The sequence below is a fragment of the Schistosoma mansoni genome (genome assembly GCF_000237925.1).
Source record: "Schistosoma mansoni, WGS project CABG00000000 data, chromosome 3 unplaced supercontig 0044, strain Puerto Rico, whole genome shotgun sequence".
Classification (NCBI taxonomy): domain Eukaryota; kingdom Metazoa; phylum Platyhelminthes; class Trematoda; order Strigeidida; family Schistosomatidae; genus Schistosoma; species Schistosoma mansoni.
In genome coordinates, this window is record NW_017386006.1 from 1,520,935 (window position 1) to 1,536,503 (window position 15,569).

The 15,569-nt window shown below is 32.8% G+C and overlaps 1 protein-coding gene across 1 annotated transcript in view; it reads left to right on the forward strand.

Annotated features, from left to right (window-relative positions):
• The window catches only part of Smp_167650 (hypothetical protein), a gene marked incomplete at both ends in the record, with an annotated part of 80,441 nt that overhangs the window by 15,731 nt on the left and 49,141 nt on the right, over nt 1-15,569 (forward strand). The window contains 4 exons of the mRNA XM_018791455.1: nt 1,593-1,861; nt 4,018-4,095; nt 9,556-9,717; nt 13,426-13,542. Coding sequence (XP_018645399.1) covers nt 1,593-1,861; nt 4,018-4,095; nt 9,556-9,717; nt 13,426-13,542 — 626 coding nt within the window. The remainder of the gene's footprint in view (nt 1-1,592; nt 1,862-4,017; nt 4,096-9,555; nt 9,718-13,425; nt 13,543-15,569) is intronic.

Sequence of the window (15,569 nt, forward strand, 5' to 3'; positions counted from 1 at the left end):
GCACGAAACTCGGGTCCAGGGTTTCCTGTTAACTACCTCCAACCACCATCTTAACTCAACATAGTGCACGCAGTGTCGAGCCACCTAGACTAGTGGCCATATTGCAACTTGATCGATAGCATTCGATCAGCACTAAGAAGGACTTGACACTCATGACATTGATCACCACCCAGTGATCAATCAATTGTGATAATTTAGAGTAATAAACAATATAGAACTTGACAAAATTGTTATATTACTTCAGATTATCATACAAAGTAAATCGGTTAAACTGGTTTTAAAGTTCACAATAAAGACGTGATAATAAGCGATGAGTCGACGAATCAATATACTTAGATAGTTAAATACATAGAACACGTAGAATATCCAAGGCATAGAGAATTATGGATATATTTTACCCGATCGAGGTTACATATTTTGGAACTTTCTGTTTGGAATTAATTCGTTTACATTAAATTGAGTTTCTTCAAGATTGCATGGTTAAGATCAACAATAGATATTTGCTTGTAAATTCCTCAATGTTTTCCAATATACTTCAATACTATTTTTATAGTCGTCATTGAAATAAGCTATAAATCTTCCCCGTGGTAAAGATTATTTACACATAGTCTCTTCAAATGTATCGTAATCCTCTGAATTGAAAATTTTTAAGTCCCATCATAATGAAAGTAATAGTTAGCTTTCATACTTCAGGCACTCGCGCGCGAAACTGATAGGTCCTGGGTTCCAATCTCGCGAGGCGGAATAGTGGATACGCAATGCTGAGGAGTCCCACAATAGGACGAAGTGGCCGTTCAGTGCTTCCAGGTTTTCCATGGTGGTCTAGCTTCAATTGACTCATGATCTCAACTATATAAAACTAATTCAGTTTATAAATGGACATGATGTAATCTGTGGACTCGAATTAATATTCTATATGTTTACTAAACAAAATATCATTATGACTTCATAAATAAAGTTGAATGATCAGTAATATATCATTGATTATAACAATTAGAACGTACAAACTTTAGTTATATTGTTGATCACCATTTAGACAAACAGTTCTGCAAATGAATCAGTAAAATAATCTAAACTAGTTGGCATACTTACGTCACATGAATTATTTCGTAACATGACAATTAAAAGACTGTACCTTGTCATGAAAAATTCTGGTTTCAGTTTGAGAACTTTTGGAAAGCAGAAAGAAATTGATAACTGCTTCTTCCAACATGGAGCTTCTCAGTATTGAGCACCCACGAATTCAACGCTCAAAGTTATGGTATTAGACTCCATGGAGAGCATGTTTTATTCATAATCTAGTGTAAAATGGTCTAAATCTAGTCATTAATTACCATTGTCTACATCTCGCTACTGTAAATGGTGATAAAATTACAGTGGTTGTCTGAATAAATTCGATTCAAAACATAAACTATGAAAGGGATAAATTTAACAAACTGTTTACGCTAATAAAATCAGCACATAAACCTGAGATTTTCACGAATATACTAAAAACTTTGGACTGTCAAGTCAAGAAATTGATGATTATGGTTGGATATTCTTACTTGAAATTATAAAACATGACTAATTTATTATTATTTTTTCTTGTTTAGGTTCTTCGAGTTCACTGCCATCTTTAGATACTGGAGGTAGTAGTTCAACTGGTGGAGGGTGTAGCAGTGGTCATACACAAACAGCAGATGAAGATCATTCTATTGGAGAAGAATTGAATTCAGCTAATACCACCATTTTACATTCCATTTCCAAAATATCAAAAAATAATAACGAGGGTGATAAACATAGTTCTCAACTGTTACATTCAGATGAAGCAAAACATCTTCAGTCAGATAATTTATCATCTGATAAAACTGTGTTATTATTGGTGGGTTTACGGAAAAGTTTCATTATTTTCCATTGATTTTGTCAAGCGTTTGTTATGGAACAGTACTGAACTTTTGCATTTTAGCTTCTCGATTTTATGTTGGTACTTATACAGGTTTCCAGTGTTAATAATCTACAAGGAATTCTAATTTATGTAGTCGTTATATTATTCAGAATAAGAATCCATGAACTCCAGTGTGCGTTATCATTTAAAATTACGGTAAAAGTATTGTACTTTGACCTAACTTTTGCATCTTCTGATTTCAGATTCATTGACATTAGCCAGTCATAATGTTGCAAAACAAAGACTCAAGACTACAGCTCTATCAACAGTTCAAACGAGGAATTTGATTTACTATGTTACATCGGAGAGGCACACTTTGAAGTTCTTATAATGCTATCGACCATATCTATGATGACGTCGAATTTAAAAGAAAAGATACCTTATACATTATCTTAGCAACAGTATACGTATTTTGAATAACATAAGATACTAATTACAGTTTCTGAGAAAGTCAAAAATTACATTTCAAATATCACGACTTGACCGAAGATGAAAACCAAGCTACTTTGTATTAGACAAGTGTGAAACAATTGTCAGAGTATTTTTTGTTATGTCCTCGAGATGGTGGAGAAAATTTGTAACTCAGGTGGATGATGTTTGTGGAATTTTGTTTTCTGAGATGGATGGTTCAGTCGTGAAGCATTCATCATTCTTCTGAATGACATGATCAGTAGAAGTTGACTTCTACTTGAAGTTTGTACTGATGATATCATTCAGTTCCACGAACAAACCATCCAGGTCAGAGAATAAAACTCCACCAAAAAATTATGTCTTCGTTTATCTGTTTATGAAAAAATATATTTTCGAATCTGGTTTATGTCCAAAACGGCTTTTGGTCAAATGAAAATGTAAGCAAAATATTGGAAGTAAATACATCTAGCATAGAGTGAAAACTATAATAAGACTGAGTGTATTTAGTCAGCTACTTATATATGTATATATAATAAAACAAAACAGAGTTTAACAGTTGTCAACAGGTATGGGCGATCATTGCGCTACATTGTAAATAATCCAAGTTGAAACTATACCATTAGTAGCTAACATATAAGTTCCAACCGTTTACTGGAAAGCTTGGTGACTCTAGGTTGGAGCCCTGGTAAGGTCGTTGTTGTTAACTGTTTAGGTAATTATTCTAGGACTACACAGATATCCAATGATCTCTGGTTTTCAATTATGTTTCAACTGCAATCAAAATTTACAAATTAAGCCCCTTGAAAAATATTGGAGTAAATCACATAAGCTTAACTCGAGATAACATAAACTTGTAGTAAATATGTAATTGTTGTAAGAATGACAAATTTGGATAAATACAAGGAATTCCTTCTTTTACTTCGATAAAGTTTATTTAATGATGAACTGTAATTCTTTTCAACTCACAAAGGTAAAGTAACTTTAAGTTTAAAAATATTGTATATTTTTCAAATGCATAAAAATATTGAAACAATCGTAGTGTCGATTACTATGTTAAGCCCACATAACGTATTCTAGCTCTCAAGTTAAACGGTCGAAGCACTTAAAAATCCACCTTGTCGGTCTTCTTGGGCAGCAACACTCCTTGGATTTTAGGCAGTACACCACCCTGAGCGATGGTTACGCCACTAGGGAGTTTGTTCAACTCTTCGTCATTGCGAGTGTCCAGTTGTAAGTAGCGAGGGATAATCCGAGTTTTCTTGTTGTCACGATTGGCGATGCCAACCAACTCAAGAACTTCAGTTGCCGGGTACTCGAGGACAGCTCCCAAATAATAAGGGGCACCAGCCCCGAGACGTTCTGCGTAGTTGATGGTGATGGACCCAACCAATTAAGAACTGCAGACCAGTACGGACTGATCGCGTTTTGACCTTAGCACAAGACCTCCCACGTTTACCATATCTACTCATTGCCCATCAAAGACGAAAAACATGACTCAAAAGAATGGATAAATTGATCTGTTCTGAGGCTAGAATAAGTTATGTGGGCCTAACATAGAACCGACAGTACACAACAATTTGAAATACATCAATATTTAGTGGCTTGATGTGTTAAATCCTATTTTTCCCCTTTATAAAATGTTTATTTCGAATGTTTTATATTATTTCTCTTTTTCTTTTCAGTCGAAAAGACGGCATGCTGTTAAAGAACTTATTCATGTTGAAAAAGAATATGTCAATGCATTAACTACTCTAGTCAATGTAGGTTATCATCTATAGCTTTATCATGTATTTTTAAAAAAATTGAAAGTATAGTTGAATATTTATTCAGAATAGTTAGCCATAGATACGTGTAGATGAGGTGGTACAAATGTATTACAAAATTGTAAATAATATACATCTATCATACGAACATCAATATTATAAAAATATTTTGGTCCTACAAATTAAGATAAACAACCATCTAGTTTTTTTGTACTGCTCGCTTGAAACTTCCCACTGATCAGTCTCTGCTTGTGACTGAAAGTAATATCGTGGCGATCCGCATAGAATGCACATATGCCAATAAGAGACTGATGAATTGAAGTCATAAACATCAGTGAGAATATTCATGCACCCAATACACAGGTGAATTAAACTTCACCTCATTGCACAAACTAGTGGCTATCTGGACTCAGTAACTCGGTGGATAACGCAATGGCATTTGAAGTGAACGGTACTGAGTTTGAGTCCGAGGGTGAACATCAACTCTGAGATACAGGTACATCCAGCGGACGAGTCCAAAATAGGACGAAACACGCGTCCTGGATTCCACTGTTAGTCACCATAATTACAAACATCTACGCTTCCTCAATCTATGCAAATGTAAATATCTACTGTAAATTTTAGTTTATTGATTCAACAACTATATAGTACATGGTGTTTATAGAATGAATGTTAAACAGTTGATAATTATCATTTCATAAATTCTGTTCCATGTGATTCGTCCCACAGTAACCTACAAAATTCAATAGAGATTTATATAACCAAAGATATTACCACTAAATCTTACAGGTCAGAAATTTGATGGAATTTTTTCCTTCAATGTGGTATTCATTGATTTCGAAGAACTATTTGATGGGATTCATGAATGTCTTGTAAAATACTCAGTACAAATAAAGATTAAAAAAAAACAACTAGAAAGAAATTTCTCTCTTACTAGTTTACCATCCAAATCGAACTATTTTAGTCACATGAATTTAGTTAAGGTTACATCATTGAAACGAACTTAATGGCCAATCAATTCGGTTAATAATTACACTTTAATTCTGACATTCACATTAGTTAAGGTAATCATTTCATTTGTCTTAAGTTAGTCAATAATTTTTTTTTTGGGAAGATAAATTTTCATCAATAATTAGAGTCTTATGTTACCGTTTTTGTGTAAATGTTTGTACATAAAATAGTAAAACTTTTGTAATAGAACAAAATTGTGAAGGTATGTTGTATAGTATGTATATAAATACATATGTATCTATGCGAACATTTACCCTTAAGTATATAAGAATGTATAAAGGTGCATAGTTTCTTTTCATTCTAAAGAAATATATAATATAAAAACAATGTAAAGGACTTTTTTTTGTACTTGCACTCTATGGTGTACATCAAATTTATTGATTGTATTCATGTTTTCTCCTATCTTGTATCATGGTATATCATGTTTTCTCTTTTTTTTTTGTATTTTTAATCATCAAAGAAATTAATAACCTTTTTTCATGAAATCAATAATTAGCAAGGATACTATCTTATTGTTTCTATGTCATTCCTTTTCTTTAATAGCATAGTTACAAAAGAGAAGTATTATTATAGCTGATCGTTTATATTAATCATGAAAGAATGATCCAAAGTTTTTAAGTGATCATTTATTAATCGAAAGTTTTTGTCCTTTAAGATCAATAATAATGAAACTTTAATAGTACATTCTTTCAAATGAATGTAAAAGATTAGATGTTACATTTTCTAAACTAGGTGGTTTGATTGTTCACCTGTTATTGTTATTTAGAATAGGTGCGATAGCTTCACAATTAGATTACTTTTCATAATAGGGATAGAGACATTTCATTTGACAGACTGATTGTTTTAGACAAATCATCAAATGAAGATTGTTTACAAAATGTTTATTGATGTAACCCAATACAAGTAGAATGGGTCAACTTGAGTTTGCCATAAACTTATTATTGGATGTAATAAAAGTGGTTTTAATTCAATAGTGTTTCAGTGATTTTTGGGCCGATATCATTTCCTATTGAAGAGTCCTTTCCAATCGCTGGATTTTTTTGTACAAACATACGAGTAACTAATAATGTATATTCTTACGAGTGGTTTACTTCAAAAATGAATTTATCGAAACAATTGTAATAAACTACAACGGTATAGAGTCTGCCTAATACAATGTGTATTAGTAATATCGTACTGAACAGGAACACGGATAGGGACAATCGAATATATTTAAGTACAAATTACAGACTATCTCACTAAATTCTGATAACCTTACAGTAAACAGTTAATTTGCAAATTAACAATCGATTGTCTCAATCTTAACTGTTCCCTTTGTAAATATCAGTCCGTCTTCTCTGATTTCATTGTCCATGCATTTTCGTACCGATTGCGCTCCAGTCCTGTTCTTTCCTTATCGATCTTTTGCCATCACTTTACACTACTTATGTGGATATAAGTAGACCACACCACAATATAGTATAAGAAATGCAATTTATCAAAAAAGTAATCTAATCACTGTATTCTTGTCGAATACTTAAATAAGGTTATACTCTCAAGAACACCTTGATTTTATATTCCGTCTTGTATATTAACCTCAAAGGAGTACATGACAATAACAAAGCAATATTCACATTGTTTTTATTTTCATTGATTTCTTTTCGGATATTTACTTACTTACGCCTGTTAACCTTCGTGGAGGAGCATAGGCCGCACACCAGCATTCTCCATCCAACCCTGTTTTCAAAATAGTAATTATTATGTCTGAAATTTTTTTCATTTGAACTAAAGAAATTTCAAGTTGATTACAAGTAATTGGTTAAATGTTTCTGCACAGTAGGGAATCAATGATGTACATTCATTTTTCATGTATATTAATTAACAAAAACATTTCGTCAACAGTTTTATGTAAACATTTTACATCATAAAAACAATAAAAAGAAATGTAATTTTAATATCATATTAGGTTGTTTTTCGCGAAGATTTTTAACAAACATGATTAAATGTTTAAGTTAAATATCATGAGCCAATTAAAACTAGACCACCATGGAAAACCTGGAAGTACTGGACTGTCATTTTGTCCTAGTATGGAACTCTTCAACAGTGTTCATTAACGATCGCTCTCGCGCGATTCGGACTTAGGATCTGACACCTAACCCTTAGACCACTGAGTTGACATTCAACAGTCCTAATGTCTAACCTCAACGAATATATGTATATATATTATATACAACTTGCTACGCATAAATGTATACCAAAAGTAACCGAAATGCATTTAAGGAATGCAAATAATTATTGCATCATTATTTCAAATTAATCAATATTATTCTGATCGTTGTTGAAGTCTTTGTGATATTCTTGTATCAGCTGTTTTATATTTTTATATTGATGTCAAAAAACTTGAATGCTTGTCTAAGAAAAATTTAATAAACTGTTAGTCCTAAGATCACCATAGTTACTGGTTAATAAGACTAAACTATATTGGTTTGTACAAATGTTATATGAAATTATCTATTTATGTTAGATATATATATCTAAGTTATATCATGATGATCGAACTTCAATCGGCGAGACTAAACTATACTGACAACCTTTGAACGAATCTTAAATGACATTGAGAAATATTAGCCAATTACAAGACAGTTAGTATACAGTAAATATATATTATACAAAACTCAAAAATTAAAGGGGATACTGTTCTTTTACATGACTCAAAAACTTCTCAAGGTCAGATATAGGTTCAGAAGTTCTAAAATCATAATGCATACGGTACAGGAACATATCCATATGGCTCCATAGTCGTCGACCTCTGAAACCATGATAAGGTCTCAAAAATTCTTTTAGCCTCGACCACATAGCTTCAATGTTGTTGGTATATTGGTATAGTTTACGGTTTAGGGTTAGGGTTTATGGTTAAGGGTGAGACTATGAGTTATGAACGACCTTTGAGCTACGCTAGAGTGATCCTGAGAGTGTCAACATAATAACTAAGACCAAATGAGGGTTATAAACCTGTGTGAAGAATTCAAATTATGATTTACAGTTCATGGTTAAGGCTAGGAATTATACTTAGGGTTTTCATCACGAACTGACATTAGCTATAATGCCAAAACTCTATTTATCCGAATGGATAATTAAATTTCGCGCCAAAATCTTATGATCACTCCTCTTGTAGACGCTGAATTATCACGTCTTCCCTAAAATCCGCTGTAAACCGAACGTACGTAAGCATCAGGTACCGAACTTAGAGCCGTGACCTTCAAAACCTGTGGAAGCTTCTGATTGGCTCGGCAGTATAGTTTAGTCTCGTCCTTCAATCAACTTTATCATTAAAACTAATTTGGATAATGATCATATGATTGCCTGTAACACATTGAGATGAATATCCAGTCTTATAGAGAACTTAAACAAGAAGTAGCAGCATAGATGTCTGGCCATATTATTAGTTAAGTGTCAAGTTAAACAGCCGATAAAGTAAAGTCTGTAAAATTGACTTTATGGAGATTGTATTGGAACTTTGAATTAGGAATTGTGCTTGTTAACTGATGTTTGTATTAGATCGTATAATCAGTATTATATAATGTGGCTATATAAAAGTCTGCTTCAAAACATTTTATTCTTTACTGTTTATTTAAATTTACTGTCTATTATAAAGGCCAACCTAAAGAAATTATGTATAAAAACGTACTGAATATGACATTGTTTCACTTAGATTGTGGTCATTTTGTAACTTGATTGATAGAGCTCGATCAGGACTAAAGGATGAGATAAAACTGACAGTAGTAATTACACGATAATTGACTGTAATTATAGATTGTTAAGTGGTAGAAGAGTTTACACATTAATTAATTTTTACTATCTAAATTTATTTTTCACTAGTGATATTTCGAGTAACGTTTATGGAAACTAAAGATTTTAAGCAAGGATGGATAGTGGTTAGCAGCGGAGTCCAGGACGCGCGTTTCGTCCTACTTGGAACTCGTCATCTGGATGTACCTGCATCACAGAGTTGATGTTCACTGTGGGACTCAAACCCAGTACCTTTCGCTTCAAACGCCATCGCGTTATACACTCAGCTTTTAAGGAATACGAGTTAGCTAAACAAATGCAACACGAGCAAAATAACAAAAATTTTTTTTAGGAAAAGTCAAATAAAAGAATGATTTATGATTGATGATTAAGATGAACTTTTTACACAATGTCAATCATTCTGAAAAATTTGGATGCAATATATCAAACTAACAGTTCTTGAATAAATGTTATTTTATTTCAGTAGTTTTCTGACCGGGTAGGATTTCTTATTGTCACCAGTTGGGAATTCAGAGGAACACTGAGGCTATTCCGTAGCTATATGTATGCTTTTCTAGGTACTATAAGGAGATTTAGACTTATTATTTGTAATTACTATCAATAACATTCAATATAAGTATATTGTTTACTCATTCTTGTATTTTTTTATTTATTTAGATGTACATGATACCTCTGAAGCAGGAAAAAATTCTAGATGATCAACAAGTGGATATTATATTTTTTAAAGTCCAGGAATTACTGATGTATCATATGAGTTTTTTAAATACACTTCAAATGTGGGAATTAACAAATACAGTTGGAGATAAGCTGCTCGATATGGTAAGGTTTATATTAAAATTACTTAACAAACTTTTCAATACATAAAACCTTAGGTGGTTAGATGCGGAGATAAAGTCGATTTTCTGTTAGTTTTTTCACATATTAATGTCTGACTGGGAGTCGCTGAAAAGCATGAAGTACTATGTACTTATACACACATATATATCATGAGTATAAACTCGTCAGTGTAGTGTCAACCTCTAGGGTTCTGAAGATCGGTGAGTGCTCAGTAGAAAGTTTCGGAAATCGAGGCGGATCTATTGACTTATGTATTATGGTTTCCATTATTTTTTGTAGTGCTACTTCATAATTTGAATAATTCCCTAATATTCAGGGTAAAATTGAAAGCGAGGAAAAATGAATACCATAAATTGAAAGAGGTTTTATTACCAGTAGGTGAAACACCAAATTAGTCGAGGAAAGTACTACTGAGTTATGGCGAGAAGAGTCATTATCTATATGTGATATTTAAAAGTATTTGGATCATTATACGAACTTATAATTCCCGAAATAACGCATTTTTAGTCAAATAGAACTAGGTGAACACAAACGAACGTATTGTATTAGGGATTCAAAATCAGACACATCAAGTACCAATGAATCATTAGTTCATACAAATATCACCCTGCAGTCAGCTGTTTTTCAATCACTTTATGAATCCTTTGCAATGTTTCATGACGGCGTAATTATATGATACAGTTGTTATGACTTCAAGCGAAATGACTGTTCGATTACATTATTTGTCTTTTCATTGGATTAGTGTATATGTGCATCTTGTGAGGATTACATCGATATTGCCTTAATTCAGAAGCATTATGAGCAAAGATGAATGGTGGCTAGCAGTGAAATCCAGGATGCGCGTTTCGTTTTATTTGGGACTTGTCATCTGGATTTGTCTTCATCTCAGAGTTGTCCATCTAGTTACTGAGTCCAGATAGTCACTAGCTTGTGCAATGGGGTGAAGTTTAATTCACCTTTGTAGTGGTTGCTTGAATCTTCCCATTGATGTTTAGGACTGAAATTGATCAGTCCTGGATTCCCTTGCTAGTCACTATCCATTGACGAAATTTCGTCGAAAAGAAAATTTTCCTCGTTGAATTTTCTTTTTCTTACTTAATATAATTTTTCTCAATTCGTCTAAAAGTGTTATATTTTTGTTAACAAATATCATTAAGAACGAAAAATATCAGTTTTAAAGCATAGAATTTTTTAAAAAGGATTATTGTTTATTTCGTCTCCTCTCATAATACTACTGATATGTTCATTGATGATGTCAATAACAATTTCTTATACTACTTTCAAGTTGTTTTCGTCTTTCTTTTTCAAGCTGACTATCATTTCTTTTGTCAAGAATTTGAAAAAGTATATATATATACACTAGTTAAATGTATGTTAACACCTGTTTTGTAAATATGTACTTAAGGAAAAATTTTACTGCATCATTATAGTTTTATGACCCATGATCTGACTCCAGTTAGATCGTATGAATGATTGTTATAGAAATATACATATCTCTTATTCTCGTATATAATCGTCGACTTAAATCGCGTAGGTGAACAACGGTATAAAATATGTTAAATACCAGAATGGATTTCGAATAAATGTAATTTATACAATCGTTGATCCAGAAAAACGATTGAAGAACCAAAGTGAAGAGATGAGAAATGACGCGCAAGGAGAGTGAGGCAACTCACTTTATTCAAACGTTAATCGATATTCATAGTCAGACAAAAATAACTTACAGACATGCGATGAACAGGATAAGAAATGAACACATATACGCTCATATAAAAACAGTCAAGGTTGGTAAGCGAATGATTAAAAAGGTGAAATATGACTCAAGAAGAATGAATAAATTGGCTTACCTAAAAGTCAGAATAAACTCAGAGGGCTTGACATAGCAACCGACACTACAATAAGCATCTAATTCGAATTGAAATGAACAGATTTACAAATATATATATAGAAAAGAACCATTTTAAGTGATTATATCAACTTCAAACCGAAAAATTTGTTCATATTTAAAACATTTTCCTATGGATTAGTCTCAAACATTTCCCATATTATTGTTTGAATTCCAATGAACTTGAATCTTTTGCCTGTATGTTGTTTGTAAATGAAGTGTTTAGAACGTATATTTAGACTATGATTATATTGATCATTGTTAGTAATGCATAGTAATGAACCTTAGTGTTAGCTCATGACTTTGACAACCCATAAATAACTTAAAATATCTCAAAACTATCACTTATTTCTCAAAATTTCCATCAAATGGCTTCAACAATCATAAATATCTGTCTTGATACGAACGTTTGCTCCTAAGATGCATGAATGTATCTATTAGATAATAAGACATTCATTATGTAAATAGCTTTATTCAATGATTAATCTAGACAGATGGTTTTATACTTTCGGGTAGTAAGGACTCGAAAGATGTTTAATTTTTCGAATTTCATTAACTACATAACATACTTTCTTCAAACTCTTGTTACTATCAACCCAAATACTGAGGCATTTAATTTCATGATAATTTATGTTCGAATGATAATGGGATATATTGTTCGTAAATAAAATCATCATTAAGAGATAAGTAGACAAGTAATACTGAAGTGTACATTCACCTAGACGAATAAATGGAATTTATTAAAATGAACTATTTGTCTTGGAATATAGCATAGTAGTCTTCAAGTTCAAGAGAAAATATACGATGTATAGTACTTTTCTGTGCATATTATTTATTTACTGAGTCGTGTTCATCTAGTCCATATTACTGATCATATTATGTCACTTTAATTGCTGTTTTCCCACTTTTCTAAATAACTCAACATTTATTTATTTTATTTAAACACATAAATATTGATAAAAAAGGGGCACCAGATACATACGCACTACACAAATCTCATTTGATTTGTGTGAGGGTTGTGATACTATCCAGGTGCCCAAACCGAAGCAGGCAGTTTTCTTAGGGGGCCACATCCGGAGCCTTTGACCTAAAGATCTGATCCACAAGGTAGTGGAGCATCGTAAGGAGATGCAGTCCCATGGTAGCCGGTGACCAACGATTGATTCATATGCCATTTGTTCCCTCAGGATACTGGGACCCATGTGCACCATTGGTTTGGAATCAGGGTTTACCAACTCCCCTAGATTAACTTTCCGTGCCCACAAGCCAGTTAAAGCTCTGGACTTTCTCTTTTCGTCCTCTCGATTTCGTAAACAACAGTAATGCCACGAGAAGGCAGTGAGTAGGGCTTCCCTGGCAGAGGCTATATACGCGTGGCCATATGAGAGCATTTTGAGAGGGAGAGCGGGCTCTCCACACTCTCGGCCATAACAGGGCATTTGGGGGCTAACTCAACAATACGTAAACTGTGTTCTGATATATGACTGTTAAAGATAACTAGTAGGACATTCTAGACCTAGATTTATCATACTATTTGACTTTCTTCATTAAGATATAAATATAAACGATATCCTGTTAATTTAACCTATAATTAACTTGGTAAACAATAATTCATTATTTATAATAATTAACTGTAAACAAATGCGCTTTTTTTTATCAAAATTATTTCCATAGTATGATAGGACATTAAAACACAAAAAAATAATCAATAATAAAAATAAACAAACATAGTTTTCTTTCTTTTTTTTAATATTAAAAATATTCTCCTTGTTTTTTTTTTTCATTTCCTCTATTCTCCTCCCTAGTTTTCACGTGAAGCAGTTGCTATGTGCTATTGTACATTTGTAGATAATTTTTCTAATTCTGAAAAAACTCTAGAAACATGTTGGAATACAAAATCATCATTTCAGAAATTTTGTGAAGTAAGTTTATAAAATTATATTTGGATTATTTGATTACATTACTATTATAATTATTATTACTATTGTAGTGAACAAGAACAAGGGTGGGGACAATCGAATGTACTTAAACACCAATTACAGACTATCTCACTAAATTCTGATAACCATACAGTAAACAGTTAATTTGAAAAATAACAATCAATTGTCTCAATCTTAACTATTCCTTCTGCAAATATCAGTCTATCGTCTCTGATTTCATGTTCATGCATCTTCCTACCGATTGTGCTTTATTTCTGTTCTTTTCTTATCGATCTTCTGCCAAAATACATTCTATGTCTGACCATCACCATATACTACTTGTGTGGATATAATTAGACCACACTACATTATTACTATCACACGTAGTTAAGAATTGGGTTGTTTTAGAAAACGAAACAATTATTTTAAATGATAACGCTGTATTGAAGAAAAGTCTTTTAAGTCAGTTACTTAAACTGTCTTCTAAAATCAAACAATATTTAGATATAAAAATCTTGAAGAAATACTGTGTCAACTGAATAACACATTTTTATAACAACATAAGATAGGAAATTTAAAAGAAAGGAAGTGAGACGATGTGATATACAAATAAACGTATATGGGTAGTTTGACGATAATGATACTTAATTAACCAAATAATTCAAGTTAACTAGCGTCTAACAGTAAGGCAAAGCAAGTCTTCGATGTGATTTCAAATTAGTTAACAATGTATATGGCTCTTTTACAGGGTATCTATCATGTAAAATACCATTGTATAAGAAAATGATGTCATAACTCTCGACTATTTTGGTTTTAATGAATAATTCTGGTATAAGTTAGAACACCGTTGGAAACCTGAAAGCACTGAACACCTGTTTTTTTCCTAGCGTGGAATTATTCTTCATTGCGCATCCATGAACTTGCAAGTGGAACATGAACGCAAGACCTTCGGTTTCATGTGTGTATACTTAGCCGGCATAGGTCAGTGTTAATATCTAGCCTCATTCAATTAAATGAAATTTAGCTATCTCCACAATTCCAAACTGGAAAGATTCTGAAATATTTACCTTAAAGTCATATGAATAGCTCTGTGTACATTACGTTTGTATCCTAATATCTTATATCCTAACTAATATATGTCCGAACTTTATTAATGATTCCTAGAGGATAATCATACTCTATCGTGCAAATGTATTTTATGTATCAGTTAAATGATGCAATCCATTAAACGATGATTACATGCAACTTCGTTTACATTCACAGAAATTTTATATCAGTAGGAATACAATGACTCAATCAAGTCCCCCTGTTTCTCTGATAGTTACTAATTTATAGAGTTGAGATCATGAGTCAATTGAAGCTAGACCACCATGGAAAACCTGGAAGCACTGGACGGCCGTTTCGTCCTATTATGGGACTCCTCAGCAGTGCGCATCCACGAACCCACTCTCGCGGGATTCGAACCCAGGTGCTCACTAGTGACTGACTCCTTGAGGTATTTCCTGGAGTTCTAGTGAGAAGCAGTAACCGGTGGAGTTCAACCAGGTCTGTTGTGAGATAGGAACTCACTGATGACATTGGTGAATGGTTGCTCAATTTCGTGAATCAGTTGAAGTTAGAAATTAACACCGTTGGATGCCAGCTCAGTGGTCTATCGGTTAAGGGCTTCGGCTCGAAACTGGTAGGTCCTGGGTTCGAATCCCGCGAGAGTGGGTTCGTGGACGCGCACTGCTGAGGAGTCCCATAATAGGACGAAACGGCCGTCCAGTGCTTCCAGGTTTTCCATGGTAGTCTAGCTTCAATTGACTCATGATCTCAACTCTATAAAAATGATATTTATTGCCAACACGTAAGCAATAAAACAGTTGCTTTCGATGACATTTTGATTGGTTAAAATAATTACTAGTGTTTCCTTTCTTCATCTAAATTTCTCTAGCCTATTATGATTGGCGTATTATTGATTATTTTTTGGTTAATCTCTCTTATTGACCGAAAATCCCGACTAACTTTGACCTGGCTATCAGACATCC